The sequence below is a fragment of the Mercenaria mercenaria genome, chromosome 8 (genome assembly GCF_021730395.1).
Source record: "Mercenaria mercenaria strain notata chromosome 8, MADL_Memer_1, whole genome shotgun sequence".
NCBI lineage: Eukaryota > Metazoa > Mollusca > Bivalvia > Venerida > Veneridae > Mercenaria > Mercenaria mercenaria.
The window spans coordinates 43989250-44016626 of NC_069368.1; the positions used below are offsets into that span (position 1 = coordinate 43989250).

The window sequence follows — 27377 nt, forward strand, 5'->3', positions numbered from 1 at the left end:
GCTATTCTACTCACCCTGGCGTCGGCGTCGGCGTCGGCGTCACACCTTGGTTAAGTTTTTGCATGCAAGTACATACAGTCATCAATGAAAGGCATATAGCTTTGAAACTTATTTCTTCTTTTTCTAGGTCAATTACCAACCTCTCTGGGTCAAGTCCCATAACTCTGACATGTATTTTGAGCAAATTATGCCCCCTTTTGGACTTAGAAAATTTTGGTTAAAGTTTTACATGCAAGTTACTATCTCCAAAACTAATGCAGATATTGATTTGAAACTCCACATGTGTCTTCGGGGTTATAAAACTAGTTGATAGCAGCAAGTCCCATAACTCTGACTTTCATTTTGGCCAAATTATGCCCCCTTTTGGACTTAGAAAATTCTGGTTAAAGTTTTGCGTGCAAGTACATACAACTATTTCTAAAAGGCATATAGATTTGAAACTTATTTTTTCTTTTTCTACATCAATTACCAACCTCACTGGGTCAAGTCCCATAACTCTGACATGTTTTTTGAGCAAATTATGCCCTCTTTTAGACTTAGAAAATTTTGGTTAAAGTTTTACATGCAAGTTATTATCTCCAAAACTAATACAGATATTGATTTGAAACTTCACATGTGTCTTCGGGGTTATAAAACTAGTTGATAGGATCAAGTCCCATAACTCTGACCTTCATTTTGGCCAAATTATGCCCCCTTTTGGACTTAGCAAATTCTGGTTAAAGTTTTGCGTGCAAGTACATACAGCTATTACTAAAATGCATATAGATTTGAAACTTATTTTTTCTTTTTCTAGATCAATTACTAACCTCACTGGATCAAGTCCCATAACTCTGGCATGTATTTTGGGCAAATTATGCCCCCTTTTGGACTTTGAAAATTCTGGTTAAAGTTTTACATGCAAGTTTCTATCTCCAAAACTAATGCAGATATGGAATTGAAACTTCTCATGTGCCTTCGGGGTTATAAAACTAGTTGATAGCAGCAAGTCCCATAACTGATATGCATTTTGGTCAAATTATTCCCACTTTTGAACTTAAAACTCTTTTGATATTTAACTTTTTTGGGTAATATTTTCCTGCTTCTGGGTCAATATTTCGAATAGTCGAGCTTGGCTGTCTTACGGACAGCTCTTGTTAATTATGTCCCGTTCTTCTTAGAATTATTGGTGAAATTGGTTTTTATACTTTCCTTGAAACTGATATCCCTAGATGTATTTACCTCATTTCAAATTAAGATGTTGCTTCTTGTCATCTATTACATCATATACACTACTCAACTTCCATATGATGTTATATTTACATGCAGGACAAATTTTTTATACCTTAATATCTGTCTTATGCAGGACCCACAGTCTGAGATTCCTGGCCCACAGGCAAGTTCTGGAGATCCTCAAGTAAGCACTTCAGAGGCAAAGAGAATCAAGAAAGATCATGTTGAGCAGAAGCTTGGAAAGGGGGCAAGTCCTGCAAAGATGGCAGACCAGGAGGCACAGCCAACTTCAATTTTGAAGAAAACTGAACATCCTATGGGCAGTGCTGTTTCTCTTAGGTCCAATGCATCTAAAGGTAAAGTAACCACATGACAAATGTCATTTTTTAGCTCATCTGATTTTTTAAAAAGATCTGCAAGGTATTTTTGTCACTTGATTGTAGGCATTGGTTAAAATTTTTGCATAGGTCCACCTTTTCTCAAAACTGTAAGAGTTACAGCTTTGAAACTTTGCAAACTTGTTCATCATCATTAGGGGACTATGTAGACCAAGAACCATAACTCTTATTTGCATTTTGGCAGAATTATAGGCCTTTATGTACTTAGAAAGTCTGAACTATAAATCTTTTCTTACATATTGTCCAGCACTTGCAGACAAGTGATGACACCAGCATAAGCATGCTTTATCTACATTTGATCATATCAGGGTTTAATATTGTGGTAAATGTTGACCAGTATTGATAAGTTCTTATAATTAAACTCATTTGTACTCAAACTCTTTTTCTTAAAGTGAAGCTGTTCATCACTTGCAGAAAAAAATTGCTTGTAAGAAATTGTGATAGAATGACAGGTTACCTGGTTATATTCACATAATTTACTCTTGTCTCTGTAGCTAAGTGATCCAGTTCGCTGACTTTGAATCACTTGCCCTGCACTGGTTTGGAAATCCCTCTTAGGCTTTAGATTTCTTTCATTTCAAGTCACATAAATTGCTTGCAAAAAAACAGTGTTTCTACCTGGGTAACTGCCAGTGGCTTAAATTATGTCAGAAAGTGGTCTTACCTAGGTGACCACCAGTGGTGCAGATAATATCCAAGTGGTCACTTCAGGTCTTGATGACCACACCTGTGAAAAGGGTGGTGTCCAAAGTGGTACATGTATCAGGTTTAACCTTGGTTACCACACCTGTGACAAAAAAAATTCTAAAAGGGCATCTTAGATCTTCTTGAATCAGTAATGTTAGAACCTTGATGTATGATGCAAAACGTTTTTGTGTGACTTTAAACTCTGCAAAACATATCACATTGTTTTTATTTCCAGAGGCTTGGATAGAGAGAAATGAACAAGATGTACAAGGTATACACATTTCTAAACTTGAAATATTAACATTTGAGGATTTTATTGTAATTGTATCTATTTAATTGCACTAATGTCAATTTATACTAAACTTTAACTAATTTTTTTTTGTCCAATAGATGCTTTATCATTACTTATGATTTATGTTCATTCTCTTTTGTCTAACTGTATGTACTATAGATTGGGTATGCTTCAGATTTTCACTGTATGTGCTATAGAATTGGCATTGCAGTTATTTTGCAATTTAGTATTCATCATTCTTTTTGCCTTATTAGCTCACCTGAGCCAAAGACTCATGGTGAGCTTTTGTGACCGCTCAATTTCTGTTGTGTATCGTCTGTCGTGTGTCCATCAACATTTTCTAAAAAAATCTTCTTGAAAACGACTGGGCAGAATTACACCAAACTTCACAGGAATTATCCTTGGGTGGCCCGCTTTTAAAGTTGTTCAAAGAATTGAATTCCATGCAGAACTCTGGTTGCCATGGCAACCAAAAGAAAAAACTTTAAAAAATCTTCTTGTCCAAAACCACAAGGCGTATAGCCTTGATATTTGGCGTGTAACATTATCTACTGGTCCTCTATGAAGATTGTTCAGATTGTGCCCCTGGGATGGAAAGAGGCCCCATCCCAGGGGGTCCCAAGTTTTACATAGACTTGTATTGGAAAAAACTTCAAAAATCTTCTTGTCTGAAACCGCAAGACCTAGGCCTTTGATATTTGGTATGAAGCATTGCCTTGTGGTCCTCTACCAAGATTGTTCAATTTATGCCCCTGGGATTAAAAGAGGCCCTGCCCCAGGGGGTTTCAAGTTTTACATAGACTTATATAGGAAAAAACTTTAAAAATCTTCTTGCCTGAAACTGCAAAGCCTAAGCATTTGATATTTGGTATGTTTCATTGCCTTATGGTCCTCTACCAAAATTGTTCAAATTATGCCCTAGGGGTGAAAAGTGGCCCTGCCCTGGGGTTCCCAAATTTAACTTAGACTTATATAGGGAAAAAAATAAAAATCTTCTTTTCTGGAAAGTTGAAGACCTAGGCCTTTGATATTTGGTATATAGCATTGCCTAGTGGATCTCTAACAAGATTGTTCAAATTATGCCCCTGGGGTGAAAAGAGGGTCACTTGTTATATGAGATATATAGGAATAAATACTTCAAAAATTATCAGAACATATTTCCTAGACTGTTTAATTATAATTACCTGATGACCTTGAAATTTGGATGACATGTACAGTTCTGCACACCAATCTTAAAACTGATTTTCAGTGACCATGAATATGACCTACTGACCTACTTTCTAATATTTTAGCATCAATTTGCCATTTGAAACATGTGGCTCATATTACTCAGGTGAGTGATTCAGGATTATCATGACCCTCTTGTTTTTAATTTGCAACTCATAGCTGATTATATAATTATTTGACATAATGTTGACTGTAGGAATATCACATCTCAAGTGATTGCAAATATTACCCAATCTCTTGTACGTTGTTTTTTAGCTCACCTGTCACAAAGTGACAAGGTGAGCTTTTGTGATCGTGCAGCGTCCGTCGTCCGTCCTTGCGTCCGTGCGTAAACTTTTGCTTGTGACCACTCTAGAGGACACATTTTTCATGGGGTCTTTATGAAAATTGGTCAGAATGTTCACCTTGATGATATCTAGGTCAAGTTCGAAACTGGGTCACGTGCGGTCAAAAACTAGGTCAGTAGATCTAAAAATAGAAAACCTTGTGACCTCTCTAGAGGCCATATATTTCACAAGATCTTCATGAAAATTGGTCAGAATGTTCACCTTGATGATATCTATGTCAAGTTCGAAACTGGGTCATGTACCGTCAAAAACTAGGTCAGTAGGTCAAATAATAGAAAAACCTTGTGACCTCTCTAAAGGCCATATTTTTTATGGGATCTGTATGAAGGTTGGTCTGAATGTTCATCTTGATGATATCTAGGTCAAGTTCGAAACTGGGTCACATGCGGTCAAAAACTAGGACACTAGGTCTAAACAGAGAAAAACCTTTTGACCTGTCTAGAGGCCATATTTTTCAATGGATCTTCATGAAAATTGGTGAGAATGTTCACCTTGGTGATATCTAGGTCAAGTTCATAACTGGGTTACGTGCGGTCAAAAACTAGGTCAGTAAGTCTAAAAATAGAAAAACCTTGTGACCTCTCTGGAGGCCATATTTTTCATGAGATCTTCATGAAAATTGGTGAGAATGTTAACCTTGATGATATCTAGGTCAAATACAAAACTGGGCTACATGCCTTCAGAAACTAGGTCATTATGTCAAATAATAGAGATACCTTGTGACCTCTCTAGAGGTCATATTTTTCAGTGGATCCTCATGAAAATTGGTCAGAATAAACGACGTCATACTCAGTTCATGTGGGGACAGGTGAGCGATTCAGGACCATCATGGTCCTCTTGTCTATCATTAAAACTATCTCTTTAATTTACTATTACATAATAATTATAACAGCTTCTGTATCCACAGAACAGTCTTTAACATAATTTCTGATTAACAAATGCTTTGTGGTCATTAGAATCTACTAACTCCTCAAGGAAGGGAAAATTTGGAAGTACTTTCAGCCTGTCAAGGGGCAATAAAGTGACCCCAGAAGGTAATGTGCATGTAGAAGGCTAGCAAGCATGCAAGCTAAAAATAGCAGTTTCTGTATGTATCTTGCAATGGAGAACAGACACCTGGTCATTGGGATGCCATCATGTGAATATGCATGTAGCACATCTGCAAGAGTGTGAGATTTCAGCTTCACACTGGTATTTTCACAAGATCCTCTGATTTTTACCCGGGGGAACAAAATCTCTCCCAACCCATGTATCTATTACAGATGCTTAATTTCAAATAGTGAAGTTTAATGTGTAGAAATATAAACTTGATTTATGGATGTAGAACTTTATAAATTTAAAGAAAAATAGAGTTGCCTTTTCTATCTTTTTTACTGGAAATCAGAAGTGTGATTTTGGCTGTTTTTATGTTTAAATTAGCAGAGGGGAGATGCAGAATGTCCCAATACTACTATTATTATATGTAACCTGTCATCTTATGCAGATTTATATTGTATACATTTCATAATTATATCACAGATATCACATTATAAATGTTATTTGCAATATTTAGCAGATAGGACTTTGAATTATTTTTCAAAGTGTTGCATAGGTCATCTGCTGTATTAGAATTGAATTGTATTCTCTTTTGCAGAATTTTTCATATTTTGCTTATATTTTCACTTTATACTATCCATTTTATTTGCTTCACCAGTTTTCCAAAATCTTCTTCATTCTCTTGTATTCATAGTTTAAAAGCACTTTGAAGATTCTGATGTTTTTGTTATATGACTAAAAATGTATTGTTCGAAAACAAATCTTTAGTTAATATATTCAGCTTATAAAATTTTGATTTGTTTTTCAAAATGTTACCATGTTATTTCATGATCATTTTATATGCACTAAAATTTTGCTTTGTCTATATATGAAGATTTCCATGATATTTTGGATAAACAAGTGTAGAAGAATTTTTTGTTTTAACCCTTAGCCTGCTGGTGGCAAGTAATTCTGCCTTTGCAACAAGTGCAAATCAAGATCATGGTCTGCTCTGTTTGCCATTCAGTCAGTATCTTTTTAGTAAGCACCCCTTTTAACAGTTAATGGTACAGTCTAAATTGAAAGACGGACAAGTTCGTTATGGAAACTTAGCAGGGTAAGAGTTAAACCCATCAGATAGCTGAATGCTAGATTTCATGACATGAAAGACTGAGGCTCTTAAGAGTTATCAAAGTTTTATAGTTTGTAAGTTCTGTCTGATAAAATATTAATACTGTTACTGTTTAAAGTCTATACAATGTTTGTATGTACATAGGTACTTCATGGCCCAGCCAAAGTAAATCTTAAAAGCCCTTTCCTTCTAAATTTCATTAAAAATGTAAAAATTTGCAATTTTAAAACAACTTTCAGATTATTTCATTCTTTTAAAAAGTTAAGCTTGATTCCTTGTGGAAAATGCATTTATAGGAGTAAGGGGTTGATTTTAGGTTTAAAGGGAGTAGTGGTCTAATGGCTAAGGTGTTGTCGCTCAACCAGAGGGTCTTGGTTTCAAGCTTAACTGGGGTTCACAATCAAGCCTTCTCATATGACACCAGTACTGGTTATTCCTGGAAGTGGACTTGAGAATGGTTCAAGGAAGCTTGAATCTTCCATCACAATCAAGCTAGAATAAATTTGTAGAAATTAAGTTTTCAGATTTTCAAAGAATTGTACATGCCTTTGCATAGCTGCATTTTAAAGTTCCAATTAGATCTATTGGTTTTAGAAATGAGGCAGAAAAAAGGGAAAACTGGTAATTCCAGTGTAAAGCGAATAAGTGAACTTTGCACGATGATTGTGAAATAATTTAATGTAATTGACATATTTTTTTCCCAAAATGTCTTAATTGTTTGGCATTTGAATTTGTGGATATCAGAGATTAAGATATAATAAATTTTTATTGGGATTTGATTTCATAAACTAACACAACCATGAAATCTAAGAAAATGATCCCCCCTCATGAATATTGAGGAGTTCACTATTTCACATTAAAATGTATCATCTGGTTTAGTTTGCATATTTATTTCATAAATCAGGATTAACTGACTATTACATTAATTTGAAATTGAAGGGAATATGGTTTCGTAAAGTAAATAATCATACAATGTGTTCCACCATACTTAGTATACTCACATACAATACTGTAAAATCATTTAATTTCGTGGGCATGAAATTTCGTGGTTTTGGTCAAATTGGCAATTTCGTTGGGTTAAGAATTCGTGGATTTCAACCTTTGAACATAAAATGAATGGGAATTTTACTTGTTCGTTGGGATTAAATTTCGTGGATTGACTCAACCACGAAATCCACGGAAATAAGTCCCCCACGAATATTAATGATTTCACAGTATGTTTAATAAAATATATATATTTAGCTTTAGAAGTCTACATGCTTATCATTTTTGTTGCTTTATTTACATATCGCAGCTTCAGCTACTAACCCTGCCTCCAATTCTAGTTTAGCTAGCTCACAAGATAATACAGCAACCGGTCAAGATATTCTGGCATCCTCTAATAACACTGATGCTGCTTTAAATAGTTCACAAGCTACTAACCTGCAGACTGCTTCTAGTTTAGTTAGTACACATGCTAGTGGGCCAACCAGTCCTGGAGTGAAGGGTTTAAAAGGTAGATTATTGGTGTTGTGCTCCACAGTTACATGAATTTTAAAATTGATACATTGTATCACATTCTAATATGGCCTAGTTTGTTACTTAGTTAAACAAAGAATGAAATCTGGTGTTGTATATTCTGCCGTAAACAATTGGTTTGACACATGGATGTGAGACCATGATTATGCCAAATTTTGCCACATAATGTCACCCACTGAATGGATATCAGCTATTTTAACTTGATAGTTTATAAGTATTTTAGTATATCTTGTTGTTGTTTATTGTCTGATATACAATGGTTTGGAGTTCATATGTTCTGCTTAGATGTTTAACCATTGGGCAACTTAACTCTGATTCAAGATATATCACTGTGACAGGATAAGCCACAAGTAGGCCTCGATTATCTAATAAATATCTGTATCTACGCTTTTATATATGTATACACATGAAAACCAAAGCTAGATATAAGAGCCTGAAAATTCAAAGCATTTTTTTTTTATTTTGGTAAAAAAGCTCATGTAGTTTAAAGGTCTGAATCACTAATGTATTTTACAGTAGTTCTTGCATCTTTGTTCTTTTTTACTCCCTTTTTGTTCTTATATTTAACCCTTTGCCTGCTGGCGGCAGTAATTCTGCCTTTGCGACCAGGACAGACCAAGATCAGCCTGCACTTCCGTGCAGTCTGATCATGGTCTGCACTGTTCGCTATTCAGTAAATTTTCAGTAAACACCCCTTCGAATAATAAATGGTATTGCCCAAATTGAATGATGGACTAGTCCATTATAGAAATTTAGCAGGCTAAGGGTTAACAGTGTACTTAGTGCAGATTACTTACATATGTGTTATGATAACTACATCAGCTGTGTACTATCTTGTGTATTCATCTGTTAAAACTTTTCATACATGTTTTTAGCTCACCTGTCACAAAGTGACAAGGTGAGCTTTTGTGATCGCGTGGTGTCCGTCGTCCGTCGTCCGTCCGTGCGTCCGTCCGTCCGTCCGTAAACTTTTGCTTGTGACCACTCTAGAGGTCACATTTTTCATGGGATCTTTATGAAAGTTGGTCAGAATGTTCATCTTGATGATATCTAGGTCAAGTTTGAAACTGGGTCACGTGCCTTCAAAAACTAGGTCAGTAGGTCTAAAAATAGAAAAACCTTGTGACCTCTCTAGAGGCCATATATTTCACAAGATCTTCATGAAAATTGGTCAGAATGTTCACCTTGATGATATCTAGGTCAAGTTCGAAACTGGGTCACATGCCATCAAAAACTAGGTCAGTAGGTCTAAAAATAGAAAAACCTTGTGACCTCTCTAGAGGCCATATATTTCACAAGATCTTCATGAAAATTGGTCAGAATGTTCACCTTGATGATATCTAGGTCAAGTTCGAAACTGGGTCACGTGCCGTCAAAACTAGGTCAGTAGGTCTAAAAATAGAAAAACCTTGTGACCTCTCTAGAGGCCATATATTTCACAAGATCTTCATGAAAATTGGTCAGAACGTTCACCTTGATGATATCTAGGTCAAGTTCGAAACTGGGTCACGTGTTGTCAAAAACTAGGTCAGTAGGTCAAATAATAGAAAAACCTTGTGACCTCTCTAAAGGCCATATTTTACATGGGATCTGTATGAAAGTTGGTCTGAATGTTCATCTTGATGATATCTAGGTCAAGTTCGAAACTGAGTCACGTGCGGTCAAAAACTAGGTCAGTAGGTCTAAAAATAGAAAAACCCTGTGACATCACTAGAGGCCATATATTTCATGAGATCTTCATGAAAATTGGTCAGAACGTTCATCTTGATGATATCTAGGTCAAGTTCGAAAGTGGGTCACGTGCCTATAAAAACTAGGTCAGTAGGTCAAATAATAGAAAAACCTTGTGACCTCTCTAGAGGCCATATTTTTCATGGGTTCTGTATGAAAGTTGGTCTGAATGTTCATCTTGATGATGTCTAGGTCAAGTTCAAAAGTGGGTCACGTGCCATCAAAAACTAGGTCAGTAGGTCAAATAATAGAAAAACCTTGTGACCTCTCTAAAGACCATATTTTTCATGGGATCTGTATGAAAATTGGTCTGAATGTTCATCTTGATGATATCTAGGTCAAGTTCGAAACAGGGTCATGTGGGGTCAAAAACTAGGTCAGTAGGTCTAAAAATAGAAAAACCTTGTGACCTCTCTAGAGGCCATACTTGTGAATGGATCTCCATAAAAATTGGTCAGAATGTTCACCTTGGTGATATCTAGGTCAGTTTCGAAACTGGGTCATGTGCCGTCAAAAACTAGGTCAGTAGGTCAAATAATAAAAAAACCTTGTGACCTCTCTAGAGGCCATACTTTTCATGGGATCTGTATGAAAGTTGGTCTGAATGTTCATCTTGATGATATCTAGGTTAAATTTGAAACTGGGTCAACTGTGGTCAAAAACTAGGTCAGTAGGTCTAAAATTATTAAAATCTTTTGACCTCTCTAGAGGCCATATTTTTCAATGGCTCTGCATGAAAATTGATCTGAATGTTCACCTTGATGATATCTAGGTCAGTTTCGAAACTGGGTCACGTGTGGTCAAAAACTAGGCCAGTAGGTATAAAAATAGAAAAACCTTGTGACCTCCCTAGAGGCCATATTTTTCATGAGATCTTCATGAAAATTAGTTAGAATGTTCACCTTGATGATTTCTAGGTTAAGTTCAAAAGAGGGTCACGTACCTTCGAAAATTAGGTCAATAGGTCAAATAATAGAAAAACCTTGTGACCTCTCTAGAGACCATATTTTTCAATGGATCTTCATGAAAATTGGTCAGAATTTTTATCTTGATAATATCTAGGTCAAGTTCAAAACTGGGTCACATGAGCTCAAAAACTAGGTCACTGTGTCAAATAATAGAAAAAACGACGTCATACTCAAAACTGGGTCATGTGGGAAGAGGTGAGCGATTCAGGACCATCATGGTCCTCTTGTTATTTATTTATTTATGTATAACATCAGAATGTGTTATTTTTCTTTAAAGATATCACACCAGCAGTAGCTGAAATAATAGAATAACGCACTAGAAATAGCTTACAGGATACTAACATTAGCTTTCTTTTTGTATTTTGTTGCTGTTTAATAGATCGTCCAGCTTCTGCATCTAACAGTAGATCTAGTTCTAGCTTAGTACGTTTAGAAGATAGTCAGAACAAAGATGGATTCAAAAATGTTAAAGGTATTTCTTATTTTAGTCCTGTTGACATATATGTTAAATTCTGTCTTTTTTTGGCGTATTTTCTTCATTTTAACAGGAAATTGAAGTAAAATACGTAATTAAGTAGTTGTGTTTTTACCTTTTTTTGAATAGATTATTTACATCATATAATTATTGCAGTAATGTGCTATAATAGTCATAGAATAAGACCATATATATTTTTTTAGGTTCATAGAGGGAAGAAGATTTCAGCTTAATTAGCCATGGTCTTTTGTTTAGAGCAGCGATTAAAATAAGATTATGTATCCTGTATGAATAAGGTTTTCTTTCATTAGAAGCACAGTCTAGGCTTTGTTTTTCTTGACATATGTCCTCTATTTTTATACGCCCGTTTGAAAAACGGGACGTATTATGGGAACGCCCCTGGCGGGCGGGCGGGCGGGCGGCGTCCACAGACCTTGTCCGGAGCATATCTTCTACATGCATGAAGGGATTTTGATGAAACTTGGCACAGTTGTTCACCATCATGAGACGGAGTGTCATGCGCAAGAACCAGGTCCCTAGGTCTAAGGTCAAGGTCACACTTAGAGGTCAAAGGTCAAATTCAAGAATGACTTTGTCCGGAGCATATCTTCTTCATGCATAGAGGGATTTTGATGAAAGTTGGCACAATTGTTCATCATCATGAGAAGGAGTGTCATGCGCAAGAACCAGGTCCCTAGGTCTAAGGTCAAGGTCACACTTAGAGGTCAAAGGATACAAGAATGAAAACTTTGTCCGGAGCATTTCTTCTTCATGCATAGAGGGATTTTGATATAACTTGGCACAAATGTTCACCACCATGAGGCGGAGTGTCATGCGCAAGAACCAGGTCTCTAGGTCTAAGGTCAAGGTCACACTTAGAGGTCAAAGGATACAAGAATGAAAACCTTGTCCGGAGCATGTCTTCTTCATGCATAGAGGGATTTTGATATAACTTGGCACAAATGTTCACCACCATGAGACGTAGTGTCATGTGCAAGAACCAGGTCCCTAGGTCTAAGGTGAAGGTCACACTTAGAGGCCAAAGGTCAGATACAAGAATGACTTTGTCCGAAGCATTTCTTCTTCATGCATGGAGGGATTTTGATGTAACTTGACACAATTATACACCATCATGAGACGAAGTGTCATGCGCAGTTCCCTTCTTTCGAATTACTTCCCTTTGTTGTTACTATAAATAGCTTATATTGTAACTTTTTCATTACTAGTCATAGGGAAAAATCGAGACCACTTTTCTGTAGTACAATATGCATGCTACATCCAATTTTGAGGTGTATTTTGACCAGTCTCTACCTGGTAAAGATTTTTGCGAGGACTTACAATTTTTTTTTTGATTTTTTTTTTTTTTTTTTTTTTTTTTTTTTTTTTTAACTTCCCTTAGTTGTTACTATAAATAACTTATATTGTAACTTTTTTATAATTGACCGTAGGGAAAAACCAAGACCACTTTTCTGTGGTACAACATAGATGTTACTTTCCAATTTTAGGTGTATTTTAAGGTATCTCTACCTGGTAAGGAGTTTTTTTGTGGACTTAGAAAAACAAAACACTTAGTTATTACTAAACAACCACAAAGTTAAAATTCCATTTGCAAATACAGGTGCTAGAGTAAAGAAATTTGCTGTGACGGGCGTATATTGTGACATTCTTGCACTCTTGTTAGATTTCATATAGTACTGACCATTTTGTCAATTACTGGATTATAATGTTTGGATAATTGTTTGTCTAAATTTTCTTTTTAGTTGTTGAAGAAGACAGTCCAGAGAAGCATGCCTACATTCCATACTTGTATGCCCGTAATTGTATTGCTAAAATCATGGAGGACATGAAAGCAATGAAGACAAACCATTTGGTCATAGTGGAGAACATCCAGATGCATTATGGGGAAATAGAAACTGAGACACAGGTTACCCATAATTCTCTGTTTTATACATGTACTGTTGGATGGATCTTAGGATTTATGGATGGGACCATTTGCTGAAGTTGGAAAGATTTCTGTATTATGCTACAGAGAGATAGAAGCTATGAAACAGATCACCCACAATGTTCCTATCCAGAGGTTTATCTAAAAGACCCTCTTTTTGGTACCTTGCAATTGTAGATACTTTACTTAGTACATCATCACTCTCTTGTAGTTGAATTTGAGATAACGGAACACCATAGTTACGCCCTTTCAGCTGGGCAAATCTCCTGGTAAAAATATCTTAGTGCCTTGCTAAAGTAAGAGGGATGGGAGGCATTCCATGTTGTAGACATTGTTGGAGGGATGGGAGGCATTCCATGTTGTAGACATTGTTGGAGGGATGGGAGGCATTCCATGTTGTTGGAGGGATGGGAGGCATTCCATGTTGTAGACATTGTTGGAGGGATGGGAGGCATTCCATGTTGTAGACCATTGTTGGAGGGATGGGAGACATTCCATGTTGGAAACCATTGTTGGAGGGATGTTAGACATTCAATGTTATTATATAAATATCATATGGCAGCGTGTGTGACATTGATATTGTCAACCTGAGGGCAGAATGTCACCTGAGGCGAAAGCTGAGTGGTGACATTCTGTTTCGAGGGTTGACAATATCAGTGTCGCACATGCTGTCATATGATATTTATTTTATTATACCGAACAAAATTAAGCATATAAAAAAATTTTAAAAAAGTTTTTAATTTATTTAATACAACAGTTTCATCTTTTGCGCGGTTATCACATGCGTACACATTGAATAGTGACGTCACTACAATATGACATTGTGTACAAGGGAGGCAGGGGCAAATAACTGCTTCAATATTTTGGCCAAATGGTCAAAATATTCAAGCAGTTATTTGCCCTTGTATGACATTCAAAATATCAGCGCGGTCACATGACCTGAAAGTCACTTTCGCTAGGTCACGTGTCAAAAAGGTTGAAAATGTTTCTGATAGACAAAATATCTCTTTCGGGTAATGGGATTTTACCATTGTAGACAAAAGTGAGGTATAATAAAGATCATTGTTACAGGGATGGGAGACATTCCTTGTTATAGATCATTGTTAGAGGGATGGGAGACATTCCATGTTACAGATCATTGTTAGAGGGATGGGAGACATTCTATGTTATAGATCATTGTTACAGGGATGGGAGACATTCCATGTTACAGACATTGTTGGAGGGATGGAAGGCATTCCATGTTACAGACATTGTTGGAGGAATGGTAGGCCTTCCATGTTGTAGACAATTGTTGGAGGGATGGGAGACATTCCATTTTGTAGACCATTGTTGGAGGGATGGTAGACATTCCATGTTATAGACCATCGTTAGAAGGATGGGAGACATTCCATGTTACAGACATTGTTGGAGGGATGGGAAATATTTCATGTTTTAGAACATTGTTTGAGGGATGGGAGGCATTCCTGTTTGACGGATGGCCCTGTTATAGATCATCATTGAAGGGATGGGAGATTTTTCCTGTTACAGAACATTTTATAAATGTGTAGGAAATGTATTTGTAAACATTGATCTTAATTGTTAATTACTAGACATTGCATTTTGCATTAACCTGGGTATTTTATAAAAGTTTACGTTATTAATTTAAAGAAATAAAAGATTGTGTATGTATTTGCAAACAGGAACAATTCAACATGTTTGTGCTGTGTATGCGTGAGGATTATTCCAAACAGAGAGGCACATTTAGGAAGGTGATTGATGCTCACCAGGTAGAGCTGGACAAGAAAGAAAAATACTGGAATGAAATGTTGCAGGTATTTTAACCACTTGGTTAAAAGTTGATCTTTTTTTAATTTGTATTTTTTATGTCATACAGTCCACTGAGAAAATAGTCCCAAAGTTCACATGTACTATTTTATGCTCATAAATGAATACAGTTCCCTTTGACAATATTGAACTCCTTGAAAACTGAACACTTTATGACGAATGGATACCCTAGCTGATGTAAGTGGAATATGGATAATTCTTAAATGAAACACAAGTATATATTGCTAAATATAAATAAAGAAGTGATTTCATATTTCTGATTCATGTTTGTACCTTCTTGTCTGATAAATATATATGGTTTGGCGATTTCAATTGAGACTTTGGCAATATCAGACGTGTGATAACCAGACAAATGCTTTTGTCCAGAAGATTTCATAGTACACTGTATTGATAAAGAGAAGTCACATAAGGTCGAAAATTTATTTCACAAACTTACATTTTATATAGCAAATCAACCAGTAGATGAGATCTGTAATACAGTAGTTTTCATTACACGTTTTATATTTGATTTATAAAAAGCTATTATTTAGTTATGTATGGAAATATTTCAGAGTTTGGCAGAAAGAAATAACCGTCTTCTGAGAGAAAAGAAAATGTTACTGGTCCACAACAAGACAGAGATTGAGAGGCTGGAAAAAGACAAGGTTAGTGCTATATGTGATTTTATTGTCAACTAATTTGAGTATGAGAAGAATTTAGGAGTTGTAGTATGGGTAGATGTCATTTTCTCATCAGAGAGATGGAAGAGTTGAAGCTAAGATAGAATTACAACATGCCTCCTCGTAAGGCACAAGGAAGTTTACTCAAGAATTGCTTGATTAGCTTCATATTTAAAAAATCAAACCAACAAAAATAACTAGTTTCTAACATGTTTCGTTGTTGCTTTATTATAGAAAAATTTCATCATTTTGTTTTTGCATATGATAACATATTCACAGGATGATTCAGTATCATTATAGTCATTTTTGAATGAGTTTGCTATTTATATTCTTAATAAAAAATCATAAGTCATTCTTCTTACTTAAGAAGAAACTATTTTACCACTCTTCAGGTCAAAGTGAATTTGTTTTGTTACAATACTGCAAAAATATCGAAATTAAAGTGAAAACTAATGTACAGTGTATTGCCATTTTAGCAAGAACTTCAAGAGAAACTAAGTGGAGTGGTTGTTGCTCCTGTGCCAGGTATGTGTTCAGGTGTTACTGTTTTACTTGCCAGTTCTGTAACATATTTTTTTTCTATATATTTTGTTTTTGTTGGGTTTTACATCACACTGACACAATAGTAGGTCATATGGCGACTTGTCAGCTTTTGATGGTGGTGGAAGACCAGGTGCCCATTTCATCATGGGCGGGCACCTTGGTAGAACCAGCAACCTTCCGTAAGCCAGCTGAATGGCATCCTCACATGAAAAATTCAATACCCTTAATTTTAATATTTAATGTTAAGTTGTTTTAAGAATCAGACAACATATAAAGTCAAGATAGAACTTTAAGAAAATTCTCTTATCCAAAATGGCTGAAATTTACGAAGGTAAGTATTTCATCAAAATGAAATTTCTTCATCTGTTTAAAAAGAAATTAACATTTACTGTAGGATAGTGTTAGGAAATTGGTTCCACCAGGTGTTTAAATTGAAAATGCACTTGTCACAAAGGAGTTGTAACTGTTTAATTGCACTTCTTTTTGTTAAAGTTGGACATACACATAAATGTATGTAAAATGATTGAAACATTAAGAAACTTATTTTTTACAATGTGAAAATCTGCAAAGTAGATTGTAAAAATCAGCAATTTTAGTGTTCCCAGAAACCCCCAAATGGGTTTTTTTTCTTCACGCCCAGAATGGTACTTTGCACCTCCAGTTTTCGAGACAGCTGTTATATTATCTCTTAGTGAAGGGTGCAAAAGTGAAAGAAAAATTCAGTTTTCACCCCCAACTTCAAATGCCAGTGGGAACACTGATTTGGTGAATTGTCATGAAAAATATTCTCATTTTCAAAACCCAAATTACTGAAATGCTTAAACTTCAAAATTTTAATAAAAAAACCCTTCTCAGAATTTTACATAGCTCTTGATGTTAAATTTCAGTGTTAATGTATAAATAATTTAGATAAAATGTATCAATATCACACATCATTTCTCTTGCACATGAATTATTATATTGTGCTTATTCTTTCAGCTCCAGTACCGGAAGCCTGGGAGGAAGAAAGAAAGGTAGGTGATACCATGAGGACAACAGAGGAAAATATTAACCCTTACTCTGCTAAATTTCTGTAATGAACTTGTCCATCTTTTAATTTTGACAGTACCATTAACTGTTAAAAGGGGTGCATACCAAAAAGATACTGACTAAATGGCGAACAGTGCAGGTCATGATCAGACTTTGAGATGAGTTTAAAGTTACAGCGACACAATTATAGGGCATACTTCCAGCTTTTGATAGTGGAGGAAGACACCATATGCCCCTCCGTGTATTATTTAATCACGAGTAGAACCACCAACCTTCCTTAAGCAGGCTTAGATGGCTTCCTCACATGAAGAATTCAATGCCCTGAGTGAGGCTCGAACCCACATTGGTGCCGGGCAATTTATTTGAAATCAGCAACCTTAACCTATGGGCCACGGAGGTCCCATTGAATCTTTAAAAGTTATATTTCATAGTTGCTGGTATTAGCACAGAGATGGATGCAATTTGACATGTTAGCATCTCCTTAAATTATTTGTACACACATGAAGTTCAGAAGTAAGTGTAATTTTTTTATGCCCCCGGCATCTACTGATGCGGGAGGCATATAGTGATTGTCCTGTCCGTCCGTCCGTTCGTTCGTCCGTCCGTACGAGGTTAACCAAATGGGACCGTTTCGTCTAGCATCAATACCACTTACTAGAATGACTTGATACTAATGCAGATGTAACCTGTGACCATTCCTCATCTTCAGACATCACCTGATCTCAGTTTGACCTTGACCTCATTTTGGACTTAGGTTGCTTTATATGGGCCATCTCTTGGTTAACCAAATGGGACCGTTTTGTCTAGCATCAATACCCCTTACAAGAATGACTTGATACTAATGCAGATGTAACCTGTGACCATTCCTCATCTTCAGACATCACCTGACCTCAGTTTGACCTTGACCTTGACCTCATTTTGGACTTAGGTTGCTTTATATGGGCCATCTCTTAGTTAACCAAATGGGACCGTTTTGTCTAGCATCAATACCCCTTACTAGAATGACTTGATACTAATGCAGATGTAACCTGTGACCATTCCCTATCTTCAGACATCACCTGACCTCAGTTTGACCTTGAATTTGACCTCGTTTCGGACTTAGGTTGCTTTGTATCGACAAGGATGCCACCGGGGGCATCAAGCGTTTATTGAACGCAGCTTTTTGTTTTTATTTTAAGCTTTTACAAGATCAGCTAGAGACAGAGAAGGCCAATGTGTCCAGCCTGGAGCAACAGATTGCCACTATGAGTAAGGAATCAAGTGCTTCTGTAAAACTAGAGGTAGCTACATCATCATCTAAGGAGACGGCTGTGGCTGGGGCGGCCGGATTTGGTGCAGGTAATTGCATTTAGTGAACAATTGTAAATTATGTTATCATTGATGACATAGGCTATTGTGAAATTATTTTTATTTGTGGGCAATTTGTTTTAGTGGATTCTATGACTGTACCATTCCACAATATGAAACTGTGACAAACGATATTTCTTATGTACATTTTATCTTTTAGAATTTAGAATCCAAAAATTAATGTCCTAACAAAACAACCTTTTTGGTTGAAATGTCATGCCAGTAAAACTACATGTTTTCACAGAAGTGGTTTTTCTGCATCATAATTTTAGCAAAAAGTTTTAAAAAATCAGGGTTTTTTTAGTGAAGAAAAATGTGGGAAGCATGCAGACAGGAATAATAATCACATAACAAAATTTTGTTGAAAAAAATCAAAGACTGACAAAATAATATTTCTATTCAGGTGCCTTAGCAACAGCAGGTGTGTTGGCTGCCACCAAAGAGAACAACAAACAGATAGAGAAAGAGAGAAATGAGATTGACGAGGAGAGGAAAAAATTAAGTGATGAGCGTGCCAAGTTTGAGGAGGAAAGGGAAGGTTTTGCAGAGGAACAACAAAAATGGATGGATGAAATAAGCAAGTTGCAGACAGAACTGGCTGAAAAGAATGTGGTATGTGGGCTATTCTTCTTATGGTAGACTGGGTTAGAATTTTCTGATCAAGGTCCAGTTAAAGTGTATTAAATTTTGGGGACCAGTCTAAGTGTGCAATGTTGACATTGAGAAATTTCAGTTTAAACTCTGGTGGTAAAGTTTTAAGACTTTTCTTCAAAGTTTGTTCCATAAACTGAGGCACTGATACTTTACATGTTGAGTCAAACTTAACTCTAGTCTTACTTCGGCCAAGGTTAAAAAATGAATTTTTAGACCAGTCACAAAATTCCAGCATAATATGATTGGTTGATTCTGTCCTCAAATTGAGACTGACCAATGACAGGTCAGTCTCTACATTTGTTTTATATCCTTTCACTCTGGTCTTGCATTGTTTTTATGCCCCCGAAGGGAGGCATATAGTTTTTGAACCGTCTATCTGTCTGTCGGTCTGTCAGTCTTTCGGTCTGTCAGTCTGTCGGTCTGTCCGCAATTTTCGTGTCCGGTCCATATCTTCGTCATCGATGGATGGATTTTCAAATAACTTGGCATGAATGTGTACCACAGTAAGACGACGTGCAGTGCGCAAGACCCAGGTCCGTAGCTCAAAGGTCAAGGTCACACTTAGACGTTAAAGGATAGTGCATTGATGGGCGTGTCTGGTCCATATCTTTGTCATCGATGGATGGATTTTCAAATAACTTGGCATGAATGTGTACCACAGTAAGACGACGTGCAGTGCACAAGACCCAGGTCCGTAGCTCAAAGGTCAAGGTCACACTTAAACGTTAAAGGATAGTGCATTGATGGGCGTGTCCGGTCCATATCTTTGTCATCGATGGATGGATTTTCAAATAACTTGGCATGAATGTGTACCACAGTAAGACGACGTGCAGTGCGCAAGACCCAGGTTCATAGCTCAAAGGTCAAGGTCACACTTAGATGTTAAAGGATAGTGCATTGATGGGCGTGTCCAGTCCATGTCTTTGTCATCGATGGATGGATTTTCAGATAACTTGGCATGAATGTGTACCACAGTAAGACGACGTGTCACGCGCAAGACCCAGGTCCGTAGCTCAAAGGTCAAGGTCACACTTAGACGTTAAAGATCATTTTTCATGATAGTGCATTGATGGGCATGTCCGGTCCATATCTTTGTCATTCATGCATGGATTTTAAAATAACTATGCATGAATGTGTGACACAGTAAGACGATGTGTCGCGCGCAAGACCCAGCTCCGTAGGTCAAAGGTCCTAAACTCTTAACATAGGCCATAACTATTCATTCAAAGTGCCATCGGGGGCATGTGTCATCCTACGGAGACAGCTCTTGTTTTTTTTTGTCTCAGTTTTAGTATTTTAGCTTGAAAAAAAAAAAACCCTTTTAAGCAGGTGTTGTTATGAAGTAGAAATCTTTAAATGTTCTTCCTTCAGAAAATAAGTAAATTAAACATTTCTAAGAGGAAAGATTAGTCATTAAATTGATCGAATATTGCAGTGCCTTTCCATATAAATTGGTCTGAACATGAAATTTGTTCATTCTCTCATTACCTTAATTGATTACAAAGTATTACATTGGATTACAAAGTATTTTTGATTATATGTAATAGTCAGGAAATGAGTGGAAAGTGAAACATGATGTTCTACACGGACGTCTGGAAGAGGTTGCTGGGGTTCAAGCCAAGTACCAGACTCTGGAGAACCAGTATGCCGCACTTGCTCTCCTTGTGAAGGGAACCGATACCTCAGCTGCACTTAAGGTACCATATGTGAATATTTAAAAGAATAGATTGTCTTGTTTTATTAAACTTCTGTAGAGATTTGTTGCGTTAAAGGTTTGCCATACTTTAAGGCAATCTTAGCTGGTGCGAACCTTTCTTTATTGTGATGAATTATAGGCTAAGATGAAACTAGACTGTTTAGGGGTCTAACTAGAAAAGTTACTTTTACACCAGAGGTTACTTCTTTTTCCTTTGTGTGATTGAATTCATTGATAGTTGGTAATATGAAAATGAAAATGGGTCTCGTTTCTGCATAAAATCTAGGTCACTTGGTCAAATAATAGAAGTGGATAACATTTAGAAAACATGTTTTTGAATGGTTCTCCATAAAACAATTTTGTTGATCTAGTTTTGTAATAAATTAAATTGTTCTGTTTGTTATGACTTATATTCAAGGTCAGATAAGCCCAGATCAGGTGAGCAGCTTGGCCCTCTTGTTTCCTTAAGAACCTGCAGCAAAGTAAAATTGTCAGTAAATTTGGTATTCAGATTTCGTTGTTTGCTACGTACTTAAATGTAACTATGTTAATGTTTTTAGGAGAACATAGAAAAGACACAAGATGAGAAGAAAATGATGAATGAAGAGAAATCAAGACTTGATGCTGATATCAACAAATGGGAGAGAGAATTTGAAAAACAAAATGGCCGCAAACCAGCTGAGGAAGACAAGTATGTTTATTTCTAACTTCTATATTTAAATTAAGACAGTAAAAATCTCTGTTAGAAGGAAAGAATCAAAGCTAATGAATGAAATGTTCTTACCTCTGTTAGAAAGAAGCACAGCTAGAAGTGAAATTTTCTTATCTCTGTTAGAAGGAATGAAGCACACCTATGAATGAAGTTTAGTTTTCTTATCTCTGATAGAAAGAATGGAACACAGCTATGAAGTGAAATATGGAACACAGCTATGAAGTGAAATGGTCTTAGTTTTGTTAGATGGAATTGAGTGCTGCTAGGAAATGTATAGTCAGCGATATTGCATGGTGCTGTGGTTCGTTAAGAGAGTGCTAATGGCCTAGCACCTCTGTCTTCAACACTCTAGGTTTCTTTCGGGGTTACCTCACCCTTAGTTCCGAGTTAAAACCCTATCCTGGGAACAGAGGAACTATTTGTCCCATAGCTGGGGGTCTGTTCATAGGCATCAGGGCGTGTCTACACGCCGGTGGGTCTGGCATGCCACATGTCTGGGGGTAGACCTCCTCCGAGTCCCCTGCAGTTCTGCCTGAGGCGGCAAGGTGCTCAGTTACCGTGTTGCGCCAACTAGGAGGCACTGCAAAAGGGCTTGTCTGCAGAGAGGCTATGCACTGGCAGGGAAGACTTATGCACTTGGCTTCTTGTTCACCAGAAGGCTAGCCAGCGGTGGGGGTTGAAAGCGGAAGGTGACAAGCACACAACACACAGCACGCCACACTTGATGCATCAGCAGACTTATGCCACACCTGCTAGGAAATGAAATGTTCTTGTAAATGTTGGAATTTTAGGAATATAATCAAAAGATATATTGTGCAGATAAAACTATTAGTATTGTTGCATGTTTTTTTTAAAAAAAGATACCTCTGCCTTATTGAATAACTTTGGGGTTTTTTTTTACTTATTTACAATTATTTATAAATGAAAATGTTTTCTAAATCAGAAAATTGGGCATTCTTATGAGAAAAGAATCAGATGTTCTAAACCTTGGTTTCTGCAACAGTCATGAAGAAAAATGTAAAATTGTTAGTGTACTGTATTGTTCCACCTTTGCTCATGTTGAAAGATAGAAAGTCTGTAATTCAGCATCTATAGAAAGTCTGCTATTCAGCATCCATAGACAATCCATAGACAGTCTGTAATTCAGCATCCATAGACAGTCTGTAATTCAGCATCCATAGAAAATCTGTAATTCAGCATCCATAGTCTGTAATTCAGCAACCATAGACAGTCTGTAATTCAGCACCCATAGACAGTCTGTAGTTCAGCATCCATAGACAGTCTGTAATTCAGCAACCATAGTATGTCCATAGACAGTCTGTATTTCAGCATCCATAGACAGTCTGTAATTCAGCATCCATAGACAGTCTGTAATTCAGCATCCATAGAATGTCCATAGATAGAAAGATAGAAAGTCTGTAATTCAGCATCTATAGAAAGTCTGTTATTCAGCATCCATAGACAATCCATAGACAGTCTGTAATTCAGCATCCATAGACAGTCTGTAATTCAGCATCCATAGAAAATCTGTAATTCAGCATCCATAGTCTGTAATTCGGCAACCATAGACAGTCTGTAATTCAGCACCCATAGACAGTCTGTAATTCAGCAGCCATAGACAGTCTGTAATTCAGCACCCATAGACAGTCTGTAATTCAGTATCCATAAACAGTCTGTAATTCAGCAACCATAGTATGTCCATAGACAGTCTGTATTTCAGCATCCATAGACAGTCTGTAATTCAGCATCCATAGACAGTCTGTAATTCAGCATCCATAGAATGTCCATAGATAGTCTGTAATTCAGCATCCATAAACAGTCTGTATTTCAGCATCCATAGACAGTCTGTAATTCAGCATCCATAGAAAGTCTGAAATTCAGCTTCCATAGACAGTCTGTAATTCAGCATCCATAGAAAGCCTGTAATTCAGCACCCATAGACAGTCTGTAATTCAGCATCCATAGACAGTCAGTAATTCAGCATCCGTAGACAGTCTGTAAATCAGCATCCATAGACAGTCTGTAATTCAGCATCCATAGAAAGCCTGTAATTCAGCACCCATAAACATTCCATAATTCAGCATCCATAGACTGTCTGTCTAATTCAGCATCCATAGACAGTCTGTAATTCAGCATCCATAGACAGGCTGTAATTGAGCATCTACAGACAGACAGTCTGTAATTCAGCATCCATAGAGAGCCTGAAATTCAGCATCTATAGACTGTCTGTAATTCAGCATCATGTATATGGAATCTTTGATGGAGCAAAAAACAAAATTGGCCTTTTAAGGTTTAAAGTCTTTATTGAAACCACAAATAATATTTAATGAATATTTGCATTAATTCTATTACAGAACTGATATGGTAAAAGAGATGTATACAACACGTGAGGAAGTGACATACATGGTTACCTCCCTTCAGCATAAAGAGGACACATTTAAGAAAGTTGAAGCTGGTAATGTTCCTGATGTACCAGAGATACCACACAAACCTGTAGATACCAGTGACCCTGAGGTTGTCACCGTGCAGGTATAAGACTGAAACAAGTTTTTGAATATTTTCATTAAATATTCTTATCAACATCTTACATACAAACCTTGTGATATCCCCTTTATATACCTTTTTTCTGAAACAATTACAAGACGTAAAAACAAAAACTAAAAGAGACATTCTTCAAAAACTGAGATTGTATCGTGACCATTTTGATAATATTTCCCTTGACTAAAGTATTTTTGGATAGCCTTTATCTCAGTTTCTGTGCTACAAAGTATTAAAACTTAATTGGGTGAACTAAAGGGTCCTCGCTTGATGGTTCACTAGTTGAGATGATGTTTGATGATATCAACCTTTAGCCTGCTGGTGGCAAGTGATTCTGCCTTTGTGACCAATGCAGTCACTGCACTATAAACTATTTAGTCAGTAACTTTTCAAATGATAAATGATACTGCCCAAATTGAATGTTGGAACAGTCCACTTTAGATATTTGGGAGGCTAAAAGTTGAAAGTTCTTTACTCTTTTGAAGCGTTGTTAACAGAAGTTTTATTATGAATTCATTGGTTGAACCTCTGTTTGATAAGGTGAAGGTACCAGACCCAACTGTTGTGGAAGAGCTGAAGCAGACACAGAGTACCATCATCACAGTGAAGACAGAGGTCACGACCTTACAGCAAGAGATGTCCGAACTGAGAACCGAGATTAGCCATCAGAATAAACAGTTAGCCACACAGGTTTGCATGTTTATATTACTTACATCATTAGCAAATCTGTTGTTCTCAAATCTGTTAATGTTCTCATAGTGAATGATACAGTTCTGCAGAATGAAATTGAAAGTTAATTAAAAGGAAAGGAATGATTAGCAACAAGTTGATTATATTTGAAAGCTCTTAACCAACCATTCAAAACACAAAGAATATTTAAAACTGAACCACTGTTGAACAAGGTGTTTTGAAATTTAAGAAAGGGGCTAGCCATAAAGGCAGCCATTTTAGTGAGATTGTAATCATTTACAAACTGACTGATTATTTATTTAGCAAATACCTTCTAGAATAGATTAATTTCTATAGTTTCATAGTTTAAAATGTAAAGCATGATATTTTCTTTTGTTTTAGCTGAAAAAGTAGAGAAACTAGTTTACAAAATGAAGGAAATACTGATCAAACAAATATCTAAAAATAAATTAAACCAACCATTTTCTTTTTGTGTTGCCATAGAAACAAAATGGCTGCCATTTTGATCTAATAATGAAATGTCCATAACTTTCTCATTTTTAATCAGATTTTCAAAACCCTTTTTCTCCTTTTAAATAATTCAGAAGACCTAGCTTACTTCTTTAAAACATTGCCTTTCCTTTTAAATATAAGTGATAAAAGGTAAGATCATTCTGAAAGCTTAATGATTTATGTATTTCAGAGAGAGACAATTGCTGAGTTAGAACATCAGATAGCTGCCATGAAGGCAGAGGGTGTTGTAGCTGGGGCAGGGGTAGCTGGAACTGCAGGCATCTCTGAAGAGGTAAGACAGAGGGTGTTGTAGCTAAATCTGGGGTAGCTGGAACTGCTGGAGTCTCGGAAGAGGTAAAGCAGAGACAGAGGGTGTTGTAGCTGGGGTGAGGGTAGTTGGAACTGCTGGTATCTTGAAAATAGTAAGGCAGAGTGTGTCATGGGAAGTGGTAGCTGGAACTGCTGACATTTCGGAAGAGGTAAGGCAGAGGGTGTTGTAGCTTGGGCAGGAGTAGTTGAAACTGCTGGCATCTCAGAAGAGGTAAGGCAGAGGGTGTTGTAGCTGGGGCAGGGGTAGCTGTAACTGCTGGCATCTCAGAAGAGGTAAGGCAGAGGGTGTTGTAGCTGGGGCAGGGGTAGCTGGAACTGCTGGCATCTCAGAAGAGGTCAGACAGAGGGTATTGTAGCTGGGGCAGGGGTAGCTGGAACTGCTGACATCTCAGAAGAGGTAAGGCAGATTGTCTTGTAGCTGGGGCAGGAGTAGTTGAAACTGCTGGCATCTCAGAAGAGGTAAGGCAGAGGGTGTGGTAGCTGGGGCTGGGGTAGCTGGAACTGCTGGCATCTCAGAAGAGGTAAGGCAGAGGGTGTTGTAGCTAGGGCATGGATAGCTGGAACTGCTGGCATCTAGGAAGAGGTAAGACCGAGAGTGTTGTAGCTGGAGCAGGGGTAGCTGGAACTGCTGGCATCTTGGAAGAGGTAAGGCAGAGGATGTTGTAGCTGGGGCAAGGGTAGCTGGAACTGCTGGCATCTCAGAAGATGTAAGGCAGAGGGTGTTGTAGCTAGGGCATGGGTAGCTGGAACTGCTGGCATCTCAGAAGAGGTAAGACAGAGGGTATTGTAGCTGGGGCAGGGGTAGCTGGAACTGCTGGCATCTCAGAAGAGGTAAGGCAGAGGGTGTTGTAGCTAGGGCATGGATAGCTGGAACTGCTGGCATCTCAGAAGAGGTAAGGCAGAAGGTGTTGTAGCTAGGGCAGGGATAGCTGGAACTGCTGGCATCTAGGAAGAGGTAAGGCAGAGGGTGTTGTAGCTGGGGCAGGGGTAGCTGGAACTGCTGGCATCTTGGAAGAGGTAAGGCAGACGGTGTTGTAGCTGGGACAAGGGTAGCTGGAACTGCTAGCATCTCAAAAGAGGTAAGGCAGAGTGTGTTGTAGCTTGGGCAGGGGTAGCTGGAACTGCTAGCATCTCAAAAGAGGTAAGACAGAAGGTGTTGTAGCTGGGATGAGGGTAGTTGGAACTGCTGGTATCTTGAAAGTAGTAAGGCCGAGTGTGTCATGGGAAGTGGTAGCTGGAACTGCTGACATTTCAGAAGAGGTAAGGCAGATTGTGTTGTAGCTTTGGCAGGAGTAGTTGAAACTGCTGGCATCTCAGAAGAGGTAAGGCAGAGGGTGTTGTAGCTGGGGTAGGGGTAGCTGGAACTGTTGGCATCTTGGAAGAGGTAAGGCAGAGGGTGTTGTAGCTGGGGCAGGGGTAGCTGGAACTGTTGGCATCTCAGAAGGCAGAGGGTATTGTAGCTGGGCTGGGAGTAGTTGGAACTGTTGGCATCTCAGAAGAGGTAAGACAGAGGGTATTGTAGTTGGAGCAGGGGTTGCTGGAACTTCTGGCATCTCGCAAGAGGAAAGGCAGAGGGTGTTGTAGCTTGGGCAGGTAGCTGGTCCGGAATTGCTGGCATCTCGGTAGAGGTAAGGCAGAGGGTGTTGTAACTGGGGCAGGACAGGGATAACTAGAACTGCTGGCTTCCCAGAGGGTATCTTTAGCAGTTGTAGTTGGAAATGCTGTTATCTTAGAAGAGGAATGGCAGAGAGTGATGTAGATGGGGAAGGATAGGGGTGGCTTACACAGCTGACTTGGAAGAGGTAAGGCAAAGGGTATTGTAGCTGGGGCAGGACAGGAGTATCTGGAACTGCTGGCTTTTCTAAAGAGGTAAGGCAGAGGGTGTCTTTGGCAGTGGTAGTTAGAAATGCTGACAGCTTGATG

At 37.6% G+C, this 27377-nt stretch overlaps 1 protein-coding gene across 9 annotated transcripts in view; it reads left to right on the top strand.

The window, feature by feature from the left end:
• Positions 1-27377, top strand: part of LOC123566477 (uncharacterized) — a 93161-nt gene that overhangs the window by 3308 nt on the left and 62476 nt on the right. For 5 of the 9 annotated variants that reach the window (XM_053549799.1, XM_053549800.1, XM_053549801.1 and 2 more), the window contains exons 4-20: positions 1343-1565; positions 2530-2565; positions 5117-5194; positions 7601-7801; positions 10903-10995; positions 12759-12922; positions 14620-14751; positions 15316-15408; positions 15900-15948; positions 16945-16979; positions 18174-18333; positions 18746-18954; positions 20544-20693; positions 21253-21383; positions 23759-23933; positions 24483-24632; positions 25315-25416. In XM_053549799.1, coding sequence (XP_053405774.1) covers positions 1343-1565; positions 2530-2565; positions 5117-5194; positions 7601-7801; positions 10903-10995; positions 12759-12922; positions 14620-14751; positions 15316-15408; positions 15900-15948; positions 16945-16979; positions 18174-18333; positions 18746-18954; positions 20544-20693; positions 21253-21383; positions 23759-23933; positions 24483-24632; positions 25315-25416 — 2181 coding nt within the window. The remainder of the gene's footprint in view (positions 1-1342; positions 1566-2529; positions 2566-5116; positions 5195-7600; positions 7802-10902; positions 10996-12758; positions 12923-14619; positions 14752-15315; positions 15409-15899; positions 15949-16944; positions 16980-18173; positions 18334-18745; positions 18955-20543; positions 20694-21252; positions 21384-23758; positions 23934-24482; positions 24633-25314; positions 25417-27377) is intronic. The other 4 variants (XM_053549804.1, XM_053549803.1, XM_053549805.1 and 1 more) reach the window with 4 other exon arrangements.